Below are 18,531 nucleotides of genomic sequence, written 5' to 3'. Positions count from 1 at the left end.
TTACCTTTTCAGAAAGAGATTCCTGAATCTAACCACTTTTGTTTAGTTTCCTCTCTAACCATAACCAATAATAACTTGCAACCAACCACCCTAAATAATGACAAACATCCATAACCCTCCAAATGACCAAAAACTACCCACCCCACCTCTAGGGAATGTAGGCATCATTTTCTTAAAATTAATTTTTGTTGTCTGGGAGTAACAGCAACCTTTAGGGGACCCTGAGAAAAATTAAGATAATGGTTGGGTTTTGCAGACACCAGGAATGCAAGATGGCATCGCTCCTGCCATTGAAAGGGGAAGCCGCTCATGGAGGTTAAGCTCGGAGAGCTGCCAAGCTGGATATTGATGTAGAATTTCACCCCCAGTGGCACAGTGAGAGCCTTTCAGAGAGGTTACCACCGCTGTTATAACAAGCACATCAACGTGTGGAAAGGTCGAATCTCGGTGATTGACATGATGCTGGCAACCTGTGTGGTTTTCAGCTACTGTATTTCTTTCTTTTTTTTTTTTAAGAATTTATTTATTTATTATGTATAAATCTTCTGTCTGCGTGCCAGTTGAGGGCACCAGATCTCATTCAAGGTGGTTGTGAGCCATCATGTGGTTGCCGGGAATTGAACTCAGGACCTCTGGAGGAACAGTCAGAGCTCCATCTCTCCAGCCCCAGGCTACTGCATTTCTTATCAGGAACTCAAACTTGAGCGGCCACGCAAGTACCCACTGAAGAAGGGTCACTATGGACAGCACTGCACGCCTGAGCATAACTGCCTGCCCTCCTCCCACCCGTGATTCAACTATGGCTGAATCTTCAAATCCTGCCTAAGAACTAGGGTCCGGGCTGGAGAGATGGCTCAGCAGTTAAGAGCACTGACTGTTCTTCCAGAGGTCCTGAGTTCAATTCCCAGCAACCACATGGTGGCTCACAACCATCCATTATGAGATCTGGTGCCCTCTGCTGACATGCAGGCAGAAGACTGTATACACATAATAAATACACATAATAAATCTTTAAAAAAAGAAAAAAAGAACTAGGGTCCAATAAAGAAGATGAACTGGTTCACAAACAAAGATAATGAGGGAGTCCTGGGAGAGCTAGCTATTGTCCTGTCCAGTCGTGGTGTGGTGGGAAAGCGCAGGGTTCATCTGAAGTCCTGCCTGAAACAGTCTGTGAGGCTGGACCATCTCTTTTGTTTTGTTTTGTTTTTTGAGTTAGGGTTTCTCTGTGAAACAGTCCTGGCTGTCCTGGAATTCACTCAGTAGACCAGGCTGGCCTTGAAATCACAGAGATACCGCTAGAGGCTGGACCATCTTAGCTAACCACTTTGAAGTTGATTTGGATGTAGATTTTTTTTTTAAAGATTTATTTATTTATTATGTATACAACATTCTGCCTCCATATATGCTTACCGCCAGAAGAGGGCACCAGATCTCATTACAGATGGTTGTGAGCCCCCATGTGGTTGCTGGGAATTGAACTCAGGATCTCTGGAAGAACAGTCAGTGCTCTTAACTTCTGAGCCATCTCTCCAGCCCTGGATGTAGATTTTTAAGGAAACTGAAACAGGCATTCTGAGAGGCTGGATCCCCTGGGCTACTTGTTTTTATTGGTGTCTGGTCCCTTTGCTTTAAAAACACACAAACTTTTTTTTTTTTTTTTTTTTTTTTTTTTTTTGGTTTTTTGAGACAGGGTTTCTCTGTGTAACTTTGGACTGTTAAACACAGAGAAAACCTGCCTTGAAAAAAAAAATGTTTGATCAGGTGAAAGGCATCTGTCAACTGTATCATTCCGTTTGGACTGCATAACCAAACTGTAATATAACTCTGCATCCATGCCATATGAAAGGGTGGCATGTAACAGTAATGAGGACTGCTGATGCACAGATAAAGATTCTCAAGACTAGGTTCAAAACAGATTAAATATAATTTACTTCCGGGAGAAGTTACTTACAAAGGAGCAGATGGCCGCCGCAGGTTCCCGCCCAGTCCACACAGGCTACTCCCTGTGACCTGACCAGACTCAAGAGCGAGCCACCTGCCTCAGCCCCAGACCTAAAATTCACTCCCTGTTATGTCCTCACCAAAAGGGTGTGGTCAGCGCTACAGGTATGGGCGGGGTGGATATCTCACCACAGAGCTGACAAAGCATATCACATTTCATACAGTCTCAGAGCTGGTCTCATGTTGAGGGATAACTTATATGTCACTGCTCTTGTAGTTTTGGGGTTTTGTTTTGGAGGGTTCTTTCTTTATGTCGGCAGTCAAGATTTTCAGGATGTCTCTCCAGTCAAATCTGGTCTTTATTAATTCTGAAGGAATTCCATAGCTTTTTGTTTCCTGTGGAAACTAAGGCATAACCTCTTCTCCAATACAACACATTTCCTGACTTTCATTGTGAAGACATCTTTAAAATATATAGGCTGGTTTAATTCAGTATTTTTTTTTTTTACAATTTAATATCTCTCAGCAGCTGCAATTTTTACTCATTAGTATTTAAAAATTTTAAAGTCAACAAAACACCATACAGGATCCAGACAACCTGTGTATTTCCTATCCTTAGGTGGTTTATTTTTTATATTACTTCCTGTTTATTTAAAGACTTTTTATTTTAAACTATTTTTTATTATTATCTATGTCCATTTTTTTTAACACCTAAACACATTTTTAAGCATATTGTACCTATTACAGAGTTTCTTCAGCCAGACCTACCTGGCCATTTTTTTTCCCCCACGTCTGCAGCATTTTTCCTGTCATGTGAGCCAAATCATAAATGGCTAGGTGGTGACTAGGCTATCCACTTTGTGGTTCCACTTAGCACAGGGTTCTGACAGCTGGCTCTACCCCTTCAGGTCCATGATAGCTGAGCCTTGTGCCTGTGGGTACCTCCCAGAGGTACTGACCAGGAGCCTCATTTACTTGCCTGTGTTCTGCGAAGCTGCTGGGTTCCTGCTGAGACAGGCATTGGTATTTAGACTCCCATTCTATCTACTAGTGCTCCAGCTATCCAATTGCTCAGCTGTGCAGCAGGGCTCCTTAAAGGAGCCATGCCTGTGTGAGCACTGAGCCTGCCAGGAAGCCATGTCTAACTCTGTGTTCAGAACTTCTTTTTCAGCTTCCTCAGGCCATGTGTGAATATATGTGCCCAATATTGCACAACAAATATAGTTGGACACTTTTGGGGACCACCAGCTCCCCAATAATGACATGGAGACTTAATACTGTTAATTACAAAAGCTTGGTGTCTTGTTAGGATTTTTTTTTTTTTTTTTTTTTTTTTTGAGACAGGGTTTCTCTATGTAACAGCCCTGGCTGTCATGAAACGCACTCTGGAGACCAGGCTGGCCTCCAACTCACAGAGATCCTCCTGCGTCTGCCTCCCAAGAGCTGGGATTAAAGATGTATACCAACACAGCCAGGCTAGTTTGGATTTTTACTGCTCTGAAAGGACCCCATGACCACGGCAGCTCTTACAAAGAAAACGTTTAATTGCGGTGGTGGCTTACAATTCCAGAGGTCCAGTCCATCATCCACAGTATGGAGAGCAAGGCAGCAGGCAGGCAGATATGGTGTTGGAGCTGAGAGCCCTGCATCTTGATTCCGAAGCAATAGCAAGTTGACTGACTGTCACACTGAGTGAAGCTTGAGAAAAAGACCTCAAAGCCTGTCCCCACAGTGACACACTTCTTCCAACAAAACCACACATACTCCAACAAGGCCACACCTCCTAAAAGTGCCACTCTCTTTAGGGGCCATTTTCTTTCAAACCACCACACTTGGCCTTTAGCATAGACTTGTTCTCAACTAGATCTTACAGCACAAATAGTATATCCAATTCCCTCCATGTCTTGCTGGCATCTCCCCCATTCCTAGGGTCTAACCCCTCTGAGTTCTTCTCTTTCCGGAAGTCCCACCCAACCCATCCTGTCTATCTACTGGTCTTTCAGCTTTTCATTAAACCAATCACGGTCACACATCTTTACACAATGTAAACAAATATCCTACAACAGACATCCATGTATGCACTTATTCCATCTCTCACCCCAACTAAGGGTGACCCAGGGAAATTAGGATCAGAGACTCACAAGTAAATCAACATAATAAAGGAAATTCCTTACACTTATAGACTTTAAGGAGATGGCTGAAAGGGATGGGTCTCTGAGCTCAACCAGTAGTACTAGAAGGTTATGAGGCCATAATTTAGGAAATAAATCCTATTGTACCACCCTTGGAGCTGCTACATACTAGGAGCAGCTTAGGGAAAGTTCTAGATAGGATATAAGCTATGGCTGACCCCCTCTACTGGGTCAGCATCTGTGATCTAACCTTTTAGGCTTTTGACTCACATATATTTAAAAAAAGATGAAATGGGACTAGAGAGATGACTCAGCCATTAAGAACACTTGTTGCTCTTTCAAAGGACCAGAGTTTGATTCCCAGCACCCACATGGTAGTTTACAACCATCTCTAATTTCATTTTTGACATTCTCCATCTCCTCAGAGGGTGCCAGACATGCATGTGATGCACATATATACAATACATGCAGGCAAAACACACACACACACACACACACACACACACAAATCTACGAGAGTTGACCTCGTCTAAGAGATTGGGTGTGCTGTCTTTGCAGTCCACACACTATTTTTCTGTTTATCTGTTGGGTTTTTTGTTGTTGTTGTTTTGTTTTCTTTTGTTTTTTGAGACAGGATCTCTCTTTGTATTCCTGGCCAACCTAGAACTCGACCTGTAGACCAGGCTGGCATCAAACTTGAGAGATCCTTCTGCATCTGCTTCCTGAGTGCCGGGATTAAAGGCATGTTCCACCACAGTGGCCCATGAACTGTTTTTTTGTTTGTGTGTTTTTTATTATTCAAGACATGGTTTCTCTGTGTAGCTTTGTTGACCAGGCTGGCCTGGAACTCACAGAAATCTGACTGCCTCTGCTTCCTGAGTGCTTTGATTAAAGGAGTGCTTTAATCCACCACCACCCAGCTTCATCAACTGGTTTTATCCAGGAAAAATGAACTGAGACCCGATTGTTTAGTGGCAAAGGGGACAACAAAGCAGAATATGTGGGGTCCTGGCTGCTGAGACTGGTTGAGATTGAGAGTTGGAGTTTTTAAGTAGACCTAGTTTCTCAGGGTTTCACAGTTTCACATAATAAAGGTTCTTCCCGGGCTGGAGAGATGGCTCAGAGGTTAAGAGCACTGACTGCTCTTCCAGAGGTCCTGAGTTCAATTCCCACAACCACATGGTGGCTCACAACCATCCGTTATGAGATCTGGCACCCTCTTCTGGCCTGCAGGGACACATGCAGGCAGAACACTGTATACATGATAAAAAAAAAATTTAAAAAAAGAAAAGATAATCAATTTAACAAATATTTAGAAAAAAGTAAAAGGTTCTTCCCATGTTCAGTGGAGAAACACTTAGATTACAGGTGACATACCCTGTAGTAATGCTGGTAATGGCCCATGAACTGTTGATGGAAACATCAACCCCGGTTTCCATCATCTGACCCCACCCTACTATCTACCCTAAAAAAAAAATGAAATGTACAATCTTAATCAACAGACATTTATTGAGCTCCTGGCCTGTGCTAAACACACAGAGACATTAGATTGGATGGCAGCCTGCAAGGAACTTCTGGATGCCCTCAGAAAAGAAGTGGTAGACAGAGATACCAATCAATCACAGGCCTTCTCCCCTCTGTGGCTTCAGGAAAAGGAAGGGTCCAGAAAGAGAGACACCTTAGATGATATCCAAGACTTAGACACACATGTCCATGTGTATAAGACATATGTGTAGAACCCACACAACTACAGATGTGTGGACAAAACAAAAACTGCATGTGTGTCGCACAGGCTTTCTGTGCAGAGTCAGAGTCCATGTGTGCATAGGACACACGGATAGGGCACAAGAACTCCATCTGCCCCAGCCAAGGCCAAGGGTTAGGGGAGGGTCTTGGAGACACAAGGCCTGTCAAGGCTGGGGCTGGTACTGGCCCTCCGTGGCTGTGAAGAAGTCATCCAGAACACTTCGAAGATAGTCAAATGTGGGCCGCTCCTCTGGACGCTCCTTCCAGCATAGCATCATGATTTGGTACAGCTCCTCTGGACAGTTGTCAGGTCGAACCATGCGGTAGCCTCGCTCCAGATTCTGAATCACTTCAGGGTTAGTCATCCCTGGAAGGTGGATGGAAGAAAGAACATCAGCCTTTAAGCTTTGGAAACTTAAAAACAAGGCAGATGCTAAATTGGATTTCTCGATTTCCTATCTATCTATCTATCTATCTATCTATCTATCTATCTATCTATCTATCATCTACCCATCCATCTACCTATTTTTGTAGTACTTGGAGTTGAATAAAAGATTTTATGCTCCAGACAGTGGTGGCGCACGCCTTTAATCCCAGCACTCAGGAGGCAGAGGCAGGTGGATCTCTGAGTTTGAGATCAGCCTGGTCTACAAGAGCAAATTCCAGGACAGTCTCCAAAGCAACAGAGAAACCTAGAGTTTGGGTGGTGCATGTCTCCCATCTGTTGAAAGCCTGGTCCCCAACTCATGCACTAATGGGATATGGTAGAACCTTTAAGAAGTTGGGTCTAAACTAGGTATAGTGACACACATCTTTAATCTCAGCAGTCGGGAGGCAGAAGAACTTGGATCTCTGTGGGTTCAAGGCCAGCCTGGTCTACAAAGCAAGTTTCAGGGCAGCTAGAGATGTTATACAGAGGAAAAAAAGAAAAAAGAAGTGGAGTTTCGCCAGACATGGTAGCACATGCCTTGAATTCCTAGCACTCAGTAGGTAGAGGCAAGTGGTTCCCTATGAGTTCAAGCCTATCCTGGTCTAACTAGTGAATTGCAGGTCAGCCAGGGCACATAGTGAGACACTGCCTAAAAAGAGACAGACATAGACAGCGGCAGTGAGACATGGCAATGGAAGTTAGGTCACTATGGCTGTTCTCTTGAGGAACATGCTGAGACCACAGTCCTCCTCTTCCTCTCTTTGCTTCCTGCTATGAGGTGAGCAGTTGGCTCTACCATGTGCCCTCAAGATCTGCTCCCCACAAAAGAAAATCAATGAAATAGAGTCTCGGAAACTGTAAACTGAAATGAGTGTTTGTCGTCTTCCCTCTCCTCTGCTTCCTTTAAGGCTGACACACTATGCAACCCTGGCTGGTCTGGAGACCAGCCTGACCTCAAATAAAGATCTGCCTGTTTCTGCTTCTCAAATTCTGGGATTAAAGAATGTACCACCATGCCCAGCAAACTTCCTTCTTTTTATTTTCTTACTTTTATTTTTATTTATTTTTTTGGGGGGCGTTCTCTGTGTAGCCCTGGCTGTCCTGGAACTTAATCTGTAGACCAAATTGGCCTCAAACTCACAGAGATTTGCCTGCCTCTCCCTCCCAGTGTTGGGATAAAGGTATGTGTCACCACCATGCAGCTTAAAAAATATTTTACTATAGCTGGTCGATGGTGTTGCACGCCTTTGATTTTATCACTGGGGAGGCACAGACAGGCAGATTTCTGTGAGTTCAAGGCCAACCCAGTCTACAGAGCAAGTTACAGGACAGCCTCCAAAGCCACAGAGAAACCCTGTCTCAAGAAACCAAAACAAACAAACAAACAACATAAAAGACTTAAGTTGTTAATCTAAGAAAATGTTTTAAATTCTAAAAGATGATTATTTTAGGTTGGTAATACATATTATAGTTTAGGTATACACCTCTGGACTCAGCAAAAAAAGGATAGATTAATTTTTCCAAAATTGCCAAATACTAATGGACTGGACATTGCAAATGTAATTCTTTTTTTTTTTTTTTTTTTTTTTTTCGAGACAAGGTTTCTTTCTGTAGCTTTGGAGCCTATCCTGGCACTAGCTCTGGAGACCAGGCTGGCCTCAAACTCACAGAGATCCACCTTGCCTATGCCTCCCGAGTGCTGGGATTAAAGGCGTGTGCCACCAATGCCTGGCAAATGTGTAGCCCAGGCTGGCCTCGAACTCGTGATCCTCCTGCCTCTGCCTCCTTCAGCAAATCCTACTGGCGTGCGCCACCACAACCGGCGCAAATGTAATTCTTATAATTCTTAGTTGATAATTATTCATACATTTTTGTTTTTTCAAACATTTTTGGTTTTTCAAGACAGGGATTCTCTGTGTAGCTTTGGAGCCTGTCCTGGAACTTGCTTTGTAGACCAGGCTGGCCTCAAACTCACAGAAATCCGCCTGCCTCTGCCTCTGCCTCCCAAGTGCTGGGATCGAAGGCATGCACCACTGCCCGGTGATAATTGTTCTTATCGTATATAGTTTTACTGTGTTAGAGTTAAAACCTCTCCTTTTTACTTAGACAAAAAGGTGGAAATGTTTCAGGGTTTTTGTTTACACTGTGTGAAGATGTGCCTATGTTTTGCCTCACCTGTCTAAGGCCCCTGACTGCTTTAATAAATGAGCCAAATGGTCAATAGGTAGGCGGGACTTCCAGCGAGAGAGAGGAATGCTGGGAGAAGAGAGGTGGGACTCACCCACCAGACACTGGAGAAACGTGGCAGATATATACTGTGTATCAGGACAAGAGATGAATTCTGGGCTACGAGATAGGACAAGCCCAGGGCTGAGAAATCTTCTGGCCTATAAAAGTCTCACCTGATTCAAAGTACCTTTACATTCCTGGGATCAAATTTCAGCTCACATTGCCCTGGAGCTGTGGGGAGTTTCTGCCAGCAGGGTCTCTGTGCTTCATAACTCCCCGCTCTTTTCTGTGTCATTTGCTTTCCCCAGAGGTTATCAAATTCCTTTTAGAAAATTTCCACCCCTAGACCTCTAAGTATAGCTCAGTGACAGCGCACTTGCCTGGAAATGCACAGGACCTGGGTTTGATCCCAGGTCCCTCAAAAACCAGTCACATAGGAGAACGCCTGTAATCCCAGCACCTCCCAGTGAGGGGCAAGCAGGAAAATCTAGAGCTCAGGGGACATCATCAGATTCATACAGAGTTAGACAGCCAGCCTGAGCTACATGATACATTGTCTTTAAAAAAAATGACTAAAACAGAAACTTTCAATCAAACCCTACCCATTTTGGTTGAACGTGGGGTAAGTGTCTTTTCCAGGAGGAGGGCATGTCTACATGGTTTCTCTCTTTAGCTGTGGAGTTTCAGTAGGAAAGGATCAGTGAACAGCTTCAATGGGTCAGACTGCTTCTCAAGTACCTTGTTTCACATGCCAGGAAACTGAGGTTCAGAGGGATGACAGAGTGTGGTAGGATATTATTTTAACTATCTAAAGATTTATCACATTTGTTTATGCTGTATTTGTTTAATTATGTAAAGATGCGTTGCACTTGTTTTGGATTTTTTTGTTTGTTTATTTGGTTGGTTGGTTGGTTTTCTGGTTTTTGGTTTTTCAAGACAGGTTTTTCTGTAGCGCTATAGTTCAGGCTGGCCTTGAACTCACAGAGATCTGCCTGCCTCTGCTACCTGAATGCTGAGATTAAAGGTGTGCACCACCACTGCCTGGATGTGTTGCATTTGTTTCACCTTGCCTGTCTAAGGTACTTTATTGGTCTAATAAAAAGCTGAATGACAATAGCTGGGCAGGAGAGGGATAGGCAGGGCTGGCAGGCAGAGAAAATAAGTAGGAGGAAAAATCTAGAACTAAGGAGAAGGAGAAGAGAACAAGGGAGAAAGAAAGGGACAATGCCTGGGACCAGAAGCCAGGCAGCCCCCAGTCAGTCACTGGAGAAAGCAGGAAAGTAAGATGAACAGAGAGAAAGAAAGAAAGAGAGAAAGAAAGAAAGAAAGAAAGAAAGAAAGAAAGAAAGAAAGAAAGGAAGGAAGGAAGAAAGGAAGGAAGGAAGGTAAAAAAGCCCCTAGGCAAAAGGTAGATAACAAGAAATAGGTTAATCTAAGTAAAAAAATCTAGCCAGAAAGGAACCAAGGCTAGGCTGAACATTCATAACTAATAAGAAATCTTTGTGTCATGATTTGGGACTGGTACAGCTGAGTAATGATGAGTAATGGTTTAGTGTGGCCTAAGCACTGTCCTGATCTCCTATTTAAGAAACAAGAATCTGGGCATTGGTGGTGCACACCTTTAACCCAGCACTGGGGGCACAGAGGCAGATGGTTCTCTAAGAGTTCAAGGTCAGCCTGGTCTACAGAGTAAATTCTAGGACAGCCAGGACTAAGTTACTCTGAAAAAAGAAAAAAAAAAAAAAAAAAGGAATGGTCTGGTAAAAGTCAAACAGAAATCTATCGGAGGCCCAGCTGGTAAGAAAAGGAACTTTTGGGCTGGAGAGATGGCTCAGCGGTTAAGAGCACTGACTGTTCTTCCAAAGGTCCTGAGTTAAATTCCCAGCAACCACATGGTGGCTCACAACCACCTTGAATGAGATCCCTCTGCTGGCATGCAGGTAGAAGACTGTATAGACTGTATTCATAATAAATAAATAAAATCTTAGAAAAAGGGGCTGAAGAGATGGCTCAGAGGTTAAGAGCACGGACTGTTCTTTCAGTGGTCCTGAGTTCAATTCCCAGCAACCACATGGTGGTTCACAACCATCTGTAATGAGATCTGATACCCTCTTCTGCTGTGAAGCTATACATGGAAGCAGAATGTTGTATACATAATAAATAAATAAATTTTTAAAATCTTTTTAAAAAAGCAATTAATAAAAAAAAAAAGAAAAGGAACTTTTATACCCTGAGCCAGACCCATTCCTGTCACACTAGGTGATCTTTACCAGAACTGAGTAAGGAGCTAGAGTTTTTGAGAGATGAGGGGTCTCAGAGATAGAGATGGAAGTCAGTGCTGGGAGACGAAGCATCTAATAGGGGTTGCTGGAGTCACAAGCCCAAGGGGATGGAAGAGAAGCAACTAGAAATTTCAGGGTTTGAGCCAGGGAAGAAGTGAGTGGGGATTTGCTGCCCTTCCTTATAGCCCTCAGAGTTCCTTCCCTTAATGCTCACCTGGGTAAGGGATTCTGCCATGGGTGACGATCTCTGTCAGCAAGATCCCGAAAGACCACACATCGGACTTGATGGTGAAGGTCCCATAGTTAATGGCTTCTGGTGCTGTCCATTTAATGGGAAATTTGGCCCCTAGAGGGAGGCAAAGTGAGGTCACCTGTGTATGTTTGCTCTGCTGCAGACTCTGAACCTCCTCTTTTTCCTGCACCTACCCTCCCTGGCTGTGTACTCATTGTCCTCAATGAGACGTGCCAGGCCAAAGTCCGCAATCTTGCAGCTCAATGTGTCGGACACCAGGATGTTGGCAGCCCGAAGGTCGCGATGGATGTAATTTTGCTCTTCAATGAATGCCATGCCCTCTGCAATCTGCAGGCCAGGAATAGGTCATCAGTCTTAGGCCAACTGAGCTGCAGCCAGACCCAGCCCTTTTTCATCCTCCTCACCTGTGCTGCCATGTCCAACAGCTTGTTGATGTTCAGTTTGATGCCTGAGGGAGTCTTGAGAAAATCTACTAGGCTCCCTATGAGCAAAAGCAAGAGTTGGAGATCTAAATTGCCCGGGAGGAAGTCCCTAGAGCCTTCTGCTCCATCTAGGATCTGGAAGCAGTGACTGACAGTGGCAAGGAAGAATAAGGACTGAGAAAGAGTATGTGCTCGCCCGCATGTGGGGGCCGGATTCTTAGCATATGAGACAGCCTTTTCCAGAGGGTTAGGATGGGGAGCCAAAGGAGGAGCCAAAGGCTTCCTGCTCTGGGGTAAGGTAGAGCCCCAGTTCCACAACAGCCAAAGCTCTGCACGAGCCACGCCTGTATCTCCTCCCCACAGACATGGCTTTCTCACTCTACCACAGACCGTCTTTAGATCCTCCATACAGACATCTAGACGCCTCAGTCTCGTTTGCTTGCTTTGTTTTTCTAGACAAGGTTTCTCTGTGTAACAGCCCCTAGCTGCCCTGGAACTAGCTCCGTAGACCAGACTGGCCTTGAACTCACAGAGATCCACAGGCCTCTGCCTCCCGAGTGCTGGGATTAAAGGCGTGCGCCACCACCACCTGGCCATCCCTGGGGCATTTAGGAACATCCCCAAGTCATAAACTCTGCTTTTCTCAGTGTCCATTATCAAAATGAGGTTTCATCTGGGTAAAGATGGTACATACCTTTAATCCCAGCACCCAGGAAGCAGAGGCAGGAGGCTCTCTACAAGTTTAAAGTCAGGCTAGTCTATGTAAAGAGTTCTGGGGCATCCAATGCTACATAGTAAAACCCTGTCTCAAAAGGCAAAGAGTAAATTAATAAAAACAAAACCCTGTACAAGAATGACAATCCTGAGACTGGAGAGTTGGCTCACAGTCTTAAGAGTACTTGCTTTTCCAGAAGACCCAAGTTCGTATCCCAGCACCCATGTCAAGGGACCACCTGTAACTATAGCTCCAGGGACTGTGATGCTCTCTTCTGGCCTCCTTAGGCAGCAGAATGCATACACACACACACACACACACACACACACACACACACACACACACACCTATGCATGCATATATGCATGTGCACACATACAAAATAAAAAAAAAAAACTCCTGCCAGTTGGTGGTGGTGTGCACCTTTAACCCTAGCACTTAGGAGGTAGAGGCAGGTGGATCTGAGTTTGAAGCCAGCCCTATCTACAGAGAGAGTTCCAGGGCATCCAGGACTATACAGAGAAACCCTATCTCAGAATAGAGATAGAAAAGAAACTACCAATGACAAAACCTATTTGCCATTTCCAGAGCTCATTAACCAATGAGCAGTTTGTTTCCCTTCCTGCAAGTGACAGGTTTTGCACTCTAAACAATCTGAAGCACATAAAAACAATGCAGGACAGATACTGTTTCTTCCGTCCTCACAGAGACCATATAGGGAAGCTGCTTTCATTAGTGCCACTATGTTTTAATTACATACATTTATTTACTCATTGCATGTGTGTGTTGATCAGAAGACAAGTTGCAGGAGTCTGTGCTTTACCTCTGTTGTGTGGATTCCAGGGATTTGTCTTGTCAGCAAGCACCTTTACCACCTTTACTTGCTGGCCCTAACACTATTTTACAGATCCAAAAGAACTACTTGAAGCATAAAGAAGTCATGTGATCAGCCCAAAGCCATACAAGCATAAAGCACCAACTCTGTCTAGGCAGTCAGACTCTTGGGTCCTTAATAAATGTGCTATATATTGGGGCTGGAAAGATGGCTCAGCAGTTAAGATCACTGGCTGCTCTTCCAGAGGACCTGGATTTAATGCCCAGCAACCACACAGTGACTCAAAACCATCTGTAACTCCAGTTCCATGGGAATCCACACCTGCTTCTAGTCTCTTCAGGTACCAGGCACCAGATACTATTTCTTGGACCAAGCATTCGGAGATTTAGGCAGGCACTGGAAGAAGGCAACAGAAACTGCAGACCAGGGGAGATGAGAATGAATGTTTTTCCAAAGTCTGGCCCAGGGAAGCTTCCTTAGAAACCCTCAGCAGCAGAGCAGGAACAAGCACATTCCTACCCCGGGTGCAAAAGACAGTGGACGACAACAGCGCCTTCAAGCGGCTAGACATAGCAGGGACACCCACCGTTCTCCATGTATTCTGTGATGATGTAGATGGGCTCCTGGGTGACCACTGCGTAAAGCCGGACCAGCCGCTGGTGCTGCAGCTGTTTCATGAGGTTAGCTTCCGCCAGGAAGGCATCGGGGGACATGCTCCCTTGCTTCAGGCTCTTCACTGCCACCTTCGTGTGCCCGTTGTAGTACCCTGGAGGTGGGTTGCGGGTGAGGGAGTTGCAGAGATCCCTGAACTAGTCGCTGCCCTGAAGAGGCCAGTGTCTCACATCTTGGTGACATCTCCTCCTCTCTTTCCAATCAGTTCTGACCTCCACACTCACCCATCCACACTTCCCCAAACTGGCCAGCTCCCAGGCGCTCAACCAACTTCAGTGTCTCCCTGGGAACCTCCCATTCATCCTCCCACCACGGCTTCTGGGGCTTCTGGGTCTGGCAAGGACGGCTCAACTTCGTGCACAGCCCATCAGAGGCATCTGCAATGACAGAGGAGAGGAGTAAGGCGGTCACTGCTGGAGACCTTGGGTGCTCCCTCCAGCCCCTACCTCTCTCCACGTTCGGCACAGGGGAAATAGGCCGGCATGGGAGGGGAGCCTGTCACCCAACGTTAGCCTGCAGGGTGGAGGGTCAGGTACTGCCGATGCTTGGAGGGTCCCTAGGAACGACTTGGGGGGAGATAGGCCGCTAGGGTGGGTACAGGTGAAAACGCTCTGCCATTGCTCACTGGTGTAATGGCGGACCAGCTCGTGCAGGCCGGGAAAAGTGATACGAGGGGAGATGTAGAAGCCACCGTTGTCTAGGTTGCGGATCTTGTAATGTTTCACCACTTCTCCCTGGTTCTGGTCGAAGTCTCTGACCGACAGTGAAAAAGATCCTGAAGAAAGATTGGAGACGGGAGGAAGGAAAAGAGGAGGAGGAGGAGGAAGAGGAGGAGGAGGAGGAGGAGGAGGAGGAGGAGGAGGAGGAGGAGGAGGAGGAGGAGGGAAGTTGAAGAGGAAAAAAAGAGAGGGAGAGAGAGGATTGCCTTCGGTAAATCAGGAGGCCACCACCCCCGCACACCTCCTCACCGGGAGGTGATGGCCCTCAACTCGAAGCCCCGCCCACAAGCAGAGGCCCCGCCCACAGGGTCCTGCCTCTTACCCGCGGTGCTTTCACTTTCCCGGATCAGGAAGGATCCGTGCGTGTTCCCAGGCGCCAAAAGCTGCCGCTCAGCGTCCTTACGGCTCAGATTCTTGAAGAACCAGCTACAAAGAGCAGAAGAAAGACCATTGGCTGTTGGTCGACTCTTTTTTTTTTTTTTTTTTTTTTAAATCTGCAGCCTTGGTTGACCTGGAACTCAAAGATCTGCCTGCCCCTGCCCCTGCCTCCAGAGTGCTGGGATTAAAGGCTTGCCTGGCTTGTTGGTCAATTATCCCTCCATCACTGGCAAACATCCCCCACCCCCAAGACCACGCCCTTCTTTGAGATCCCTAGATGTTCTCCTCCATTCCCACACGGTCCCGTGCTCACGGTTCAGGCTCCAGGCTGTTTGCCTTCGCCACGAAGTTGAAGGGGATGAAGCCTTCTTGGCCGGTGGTCAGGGACTGAGCCTTCCACCACTCACCGCTCCTGCGCCACAGAGAGACCATCAGCATGGCCTACGTAGGCCCTGGAAACCCTCAGAGTTCCCAGTTAGGCCAGGCCACCACTCCCTGGTATGATCATTCTAGTGCTTTCTACCTTATTCCAAAAGCCCTCACCTGAGGCCTGTCAGGGATGTAGGAGGGCTGAGGACGGACGGACAGACAGACAGACAGACAGACAGACAGACAGACACACACACACACACACACACACACACACACACACACACACACACACGGCAAGGTGGGTTAGAAGGATACTCACTGCTCCAGAATTCGGAGCTGTTCACCCTTCTCAAAGCCCAGATCTCCATCATGGGAGGGTTCATAGCTGTGCAGAGCGATAACTAGGTTGTCTGTAAAGACACGAAGAGTCAAGAAGCAGCAGCCCAGGGCTGACGGGAACAATGGAGTTCAAGGGGCACAGGGCAGGATGCAGACAAGGCTGAGGGTAGGTACAGAGGGTATGGACACCAACGGCCAACCATCCACAGGCTTCACACCCTGCTGGATGGAGTCACCTTGCAGCGGGGAGGCTGGTGGGATGGAGCCCTCATAGGTGACCAGTGGGTCCCGAACTTCAGAGCCATTCCGCATGGGCAGCTGTGGAGTAGGAAATGAGGCTTGGGTCATTTTTCTCTGACCCGGCTCCCCTCACCTCTGCTCTTTCCGTTTTTCCAGCCTTCTCTCTGGATTCACCAGCTCTGTGTGCACCTGACCTTAGGAAGGTCCGTTCTGCTCTCTGATGTCTTCCTTACTGTACTCCAGCGGACATGGGTTCTCTATTATTTCCAGTACCTTTCTCTGTGCAACAGCCCTGGCTGTCCTAGAACTCACTCTGTAGACCAGGCTGACCTTGAACTCATAGAGATATACCTGCCTCTGCCTCTCAGGTGCTGGGATTAAAGGCACACACCACCACCACCTGGCTATTTCCAGGACCTTTAGTTATGATTCATTTGCTTTGTTTTTTTTTTCCTCCTGGTCACACAGCCTCCCTTTACCCATTCCGTCTTCCTCTTACCGTGGTCTTGCTGTCCAGTGGAACTATGGGATAATGGCAGTTTTCACACACATCAATGTTCTCCATCCAGTCATCTTCAGGGTTTGAGCTGCAGCCACAGCCCATGATCCCTGAAAGAACGTAGAGAGGCCTGAAGGAGCTCCCCTAAGTCGGTTCCCCCAGCATCAGACATCCTAGAGTATTGCCCTGGAGTTTACAGAACTCCTGAGACTGTCTGCTCTGGGGCTCCCATTGGCCATATAGAAGAGCCAGAGCCAAAATGTGGGATTCTAGATCCTGATTTGGTTCACTCTGAGCCCTCAAGCAACAACTAAGTTCACAGGAGGCCCAGGCCCAAATCGAGTCCCCACCCTCCCACCTGGGGTGGGCAAACCGCCACAGGCACCTTTGTTAGTGTAGTTACCCACTTCCTGCCTCCTCAGGCCTGCTAGTTCCCTACTTTGGAGGGATTACCTGGGAGACATCACACACACTGGGCCAAGCCCCGGGGGAAACCTAAATTTTGATTTCACCCTCCTCCACCAAGGAGGATGCATGTCCCTATAATTTCAAGGCCGCTGCCTAGATACTGAAGCTGAGAGGCTCCTGTTCCTTGGAGTCAACCTTTGACCTCTGCCAGCCCCCAGCACCCCACCCCCACTCACAGCACAGGCTCCTTCAGACTGTTTCTGCTAACATGCTTTTGCTTCTCACCAGCAGAAGGAAACCCTTCAGTCGCTCTGCTGCCTGTAGCAGCTTTTGCTTGCCTGTCTGAGCTGTGGAAACTTTTGTCAAATGAAGTCAAGCAGAACCTCAAAGACGCAGCAAATGAAGTAGAGCTGTTCTAATCAAGTCAGAGTGGGGACTCCCCCTGAAGCCTCTGGAATCCCTGTCTGTGTACCTCCTTCCCTAAAGCTGTTACCACCTCGGAACTGCTTGGAGAGCATTGGTCCTCAGAGAATGATTTACTATGAGCAGGAGATTCAAATCTTTCTTTTTTTTTTAACGGTAAGTCTTACATATGTAGCCATGGCTGAGCTGCAGGCCTGCATCTCACCATGTAGACCAGTGCAGACAAGGCTGGCCTCGAACTTGCAGAGATACGCCTGCCTGTGAGTGCTAGGGATTAATCAAGGTGTACAATATCATGCTTTTGACCACTTTGATATTAAGGAAGACCTACTACATCTTTCAGTCTTTTTTGTTGTTGTTGTTCTGGAGACGGAGTTTCTCTGTGTTACAGCTCTTATTGTCCTGGAACCCACTCTGTTAGACCAGACTGGCCTCGGATTCACAGAGATCCACCTGTCTCTGCCTCCTGAGTGCTGGAATTAAAGGCATGTGCCACCATTGCCCAGCTCAGTCTTTTAATCTATAGTGACACACACACATACACACACACACACACACACACAGCCCCCCCCCCCCGTACCTAAATACTCACATAACTTGTACTCTGAGCTACTTTGCCGGTGGTGGTGGTGGTGGTGGTGGTGGTGGTGGTGTGGTGGTGGTGGTGCAGGTGCACGCCTTTAATCCCAGCACTTATGAGGCAGAGGCAGGTGGATCTATGTGAGTTCGAGACCAGTCTGGTCTACAAGAGCTAATTCCAGGACAGCCTCCAAAGCCACAGAGAAACCCTGTCTTGAAAAACCAAAAAAAAACAGGGTTTCTCTAGCTTTGAAGCCTGTCCTGGAACTTGCTCTGTAGACCAGGCTGGCCTTGAACTCACAGAGATCTGCCTGTCTCTGCCTCCCGAGTGCTGGGATTAAAGGCATGTGCCACCCTTTCTTGCTTTTTCTTTCTCCTTTTTTCTCTTGTGCGTATGTGTCCCTGCGTATGTGTGTGTGTGTGTGGGGGGGGGGTTGAACCAGAATGTCGAGTGGTCACAAGTACCTTGGTCAGAGGCACCCTCTTATTGACCCTGTGTTTGTGACTCTCTAATCCATCTGCAAAGTTCTACTCATTGTCACATCTCACTCTGCACCTGCCCCTTAGGCGCCTACAGCATTTTACCTCAGGCCACAATGATCAGGTCAGGCACCAGGTGTCATGATTATGATCTGTGTGTCAGAACTAATGCTTCTCTCACCCCCTCCTTTAAAAAAGGTGTTATTATTATTTATATTTGCATGCTTCTCCGTGTGTGTGTGTGTGTGTGTGTGTGTGTGTGTGTGTGTGTGTGTGTGTATACACACGTGTGCGGGTGCTCATGGAAACCTACAGGTCCCCAAGGACTAAAATGACAGCAGGTTGAGCTCAGAGCACAAGTCCAGTGAAAGAGCAGCAAGCACCATCAACAGTTGAGCCATCTCTCCAGCTCGTCTCTCCTACCCCCTTGATGGACA

At 46.7% G+C, this 18,531-nt stretch overlaps 1 protein-coding gene and 1 pseudogene across 2 annotated transcripts; one reads left to right on the top strand and one right to left on the bottom strand.

The window, feature by feature from the left end:
• Nucleotides 1-272: 272 nt before the first annotated feature.
• LOC113833888 lies at nt 273-792 on the top strand (annotated as a pseudogene).
• Nucleotides 793-5,564: 4,772 nt separating this feature from the next.
• Lck (LCK proto-oncogene, Src family tyrosine kinase) lies at nt 5,565-16,315 on the bottom strand. Of its 2 annotated transcripts, XM_035439600.1 has the most exons (12): nt 16,205-16,315; nt 15,702-15,783; nt 15,446-15,536; nt 15,068-15,166; nt 14,699-14,802; nt 14,283-14,432; nt 13,882-14,034; nt 13,572-13,751; nt 11,418-11,494; nt 11,187-11,340; nt 10,975-11,106; nt 5,565-6,186 (listed from the first exon to the last, which is right to left on the bottom strand). In XM_035439600.1, the coding sequence occupies exons 1-12, from the start codon at nt 16,307-16,309 to the stop codon at nt 5,984-5,986; spliced, it is 1,530 nt and encodes a 509-aa protein (XP_035295491.1). In that variant the 5' UTR covers nt 16,310-16,315; the 3' UTR covers nt 5,565-5,983. The 2 variants fall into 2 exon arrangements, with proteins under 2 accessions (XP_035295491.1, XP_035295490.1); XM_035439599.1 differs by lacking the exon at nt 13,882-14,034 and having other exon boundaries at nt 16,205-16,309.
• Nucleotides 16,316-18,531: the final 2,216 nt, after the last annotated feature.

This window comes from Cricetulus griseus, chromosome 2 (genome assembly GCF_003668045.3).
Source record: "Cricetulus griseus strain 17A/GY chromosome 2, alternate assembly CriGri-PICRH-1.0, whole genome shotgun sequence".
NCBI classification, from domain to species: domain Eukaryota; kingdom Metazoa; phylum Chordata; class Mammalia; order Rodentia; family Cricetidae; genus Cricetulus; species Cricetulus griseus.
The sequence above is the reverse complement of the archived record's forward strand: the minus strand, read 5'-3'. Positions and strand labels throughout refer to the sequence as shown.